The sequence below is a fragment of the Frankliniella occidentalis genome, unplaced genomic scaffold, assembly GCF_000697945.3.
Source record: "Frankliniella occidentalis isolate FOCC.00 unplaced genomic scaffold, Focc_3.1 Scaffold675, whole genome shotgun sequence".
Lineage (NCBI taxonomy): Eukaryota > Metazoa > Arthropoda > Insecta > Thysanoptera > Thripidae > Frankliniella > Frankliniella occidentalis.
In genome coordinates, this window is record NW_026267788.1 from 2,897 (window position 1) to 5,048 (window position 2,152).

The following is a 2,152-nucleotide window of genomic DNA, read 5'->3' on the forward strand; positions in this document are numbered from 1 at the left end:
CAGCCGTCCGCCGCGTTCATTGGGCTGACGACCTGACGTCATTTCCGATCAATGGTCGTCGTGAATGGATCCACGACGGTATCGGGTCCTAGAAGGGTCGGACAAACCGCAGGACTGGGCCGCTCCGGTTCACAAACGCGCACTGCAACACTGACGACACAGCACGCCGACACGGCGCCACGGGCGGCGCGGGGCAAAGCTGGCCGACAAGCCCAGGACAAGCCCCGACCGGGGCGCGGCCGGGCGGCGGCCAGGCCGCGACGTGGTCGGAATCCTAAAACACATGCATGACGTGTCCCGGGACGTGTCCCGTGCTGGACGGATTATGTGGGGGGTTCGCATGCGTCTTTCGCCGCCCGCCGCAGGGCGAGCCCATGGGCGAGCCACAGGAGCTTTATGGGACTTCTCCGAACCCGGTGGGCTCACGCCCCCCTCTCCCCCTGGCCTCGGTTAGGTCTCGGCGTCTCTGCCGGTCGGAGCCCAAACGCCCCGAGAACACAGCACAACGAACTCACCATTGATCTTGCTGGACGAGGCGTGGAAGCCGGGGATCTTCTTCCAGGCGCGCTTGCTCCAGAAGCCGCTGCCACCGGCCCCGCCACCGTGGCCCTGCTCGGGGCCGGGGCCGCGGCTCGGCACCTCCTTGGCGATGCTGTGGCGGTGCGCGCTGCGCTGCAGCAGGTGTTGCGGCGGCAGCAGCTGGGGCTTGCCGTCGCGGCCCAGATCCAGCGAGCGGTGCTGGCGGTGCACGGGCCGCGCCAGGACGGTGTTGGGGTGCGCCGGACACGTCACGTACTGAGCGGCGTGGAGGGCGTGCTGCGGCGACCCCCTCAACGGGGTGCTACCGCCCGCCGGGGAGGCGCCGGGGCTCCCGGCCACGGCGGCGGCCGTCGCCACCGCGACAGCCGCTGCCTGCAGCGTGGCGGGTAGCTGACCATACGCGCCCGGCGACTGGTATGGCGAGGGCGTCGGGGGCGGCGGAGGAGGAGGCCGTCGCAGAGAGCCACCCCCGCCGGGCAGCGCGGTGCCGCCGAGGCCAGTGAAGGGCGGCATCTCGTGCATCTCCTGAGGCGTCACGGGGCCCTGGGGGGCCTGCGGCTGGGCCTGCTGCAAAGCCTGCGCGGCCTGCGGGGCGGCCAGCGGCGAGGCCGCGCTGCCCGGGGAGCACCCGGCAGGCGACAGCAGCTCGTCCGTGGGCCCCACATTGCGGAGCAGGTCCTCCAGCAGGTCCGGCGCAGGCGGCACGCCCGTCAGCACGCTCGTGTGCGCAGGGCTCGCCGTCGTGTAGCCGCTGCGCTGCAGCTCGTGCTCCGTGTGCGGCTGCTGGGGCTGCTGGGGCTGCTGCTGCTCGTCGCGCTGGTCCCCCGTCGTGGGCATGAGCATGGCCTCCACGGTGAGGTTGAGCTCGCCGAGCACGCGCCGGTGCCGGCTCTGCACGGAGCGCACCTCCTCCTCCAGGGCGGCCTGCCTCTTGGCCGACACCTCGCCGATCTCCTCGTAGATGTTCTCCTCGGTGCCGTAGCGCGTCATGTACGTGTGGCGCGCCTGGCGCTCCATGACGTGCCGTGGCGTGGGCACGGCGCCCGGCTCGTAGTAGGCGTACGAGTACGAGTAGGGGCAGTCGGCGTGGTGCACGACGGGCGCGTGCTGCTGGTAGACGCGCGACCCGCCCTGCCCACCGGGCGCGGCGCGTCGCGGCGACTGCTGTTGCTGTTGCTGCTGTAGCTGCTGCTGCTGCAGGTGATGGTGTTGCTGCTGCAGCTGCTGTTGCAGTTGCTGCTGTAGCTGCTGCTGTTGCATCAGCTGCTGCTGGTGGTGGTGCTGCTGCTGCACCTGCTGCTGGTGGTGGTGGTGGTGCAGCGGCGACATGGCCGCCGGGCTGGCGGCGCCAGGCATGCCGGGGATCATGAGGGCGGCCGCGTCCCCGTCGGGCGGCGGGTAGGGCGGCGGCGGCGGAAACTGCAGCAGTGGGCGGCGACCGGGCGAGTACAAGGGCGGCGGCTCCATGGCGGCACCGCCCCCTGCAAACAACAAGCGAAGCAAGCGTTAGGACGTTAGGCCATTCATTCTCACTCATTCGCTGATAAAACCAGATGACGACTGACATTTGAGAGCGCGAGTCCCCACGCCGCTGTCTGCTAAAAGCCCGCCC

The 2,152-nt window shown here is 70.7% G+C and overlaps 1 protein-coding gene across 1 annotated transcript in view; it reads right to left on the bottom strand.

The window, feature by feature from the left end:
• Nucleotides 1-515: 515 nt before the first annotated feature.
• Nucleotides 516-2,152, bottom strand: part of LOC127751663 (putative uncharacterized protein DDB_G0291608) — a gene marked incomplete at its 3' end in the record, with an annotated part of 19,667 nt that continues 18,030 nt past the window's right edge. The window contains exon 2 of the mRNA XM_052275586.1: nucleotides 516-2,021. Coding sequence (XP_052131546.1) covers nucleotides 516-2,007 — 1,492 coding nt within the window. The remainder of the gene's footprint in view (nucleotides 2,022-2,152) is intronic.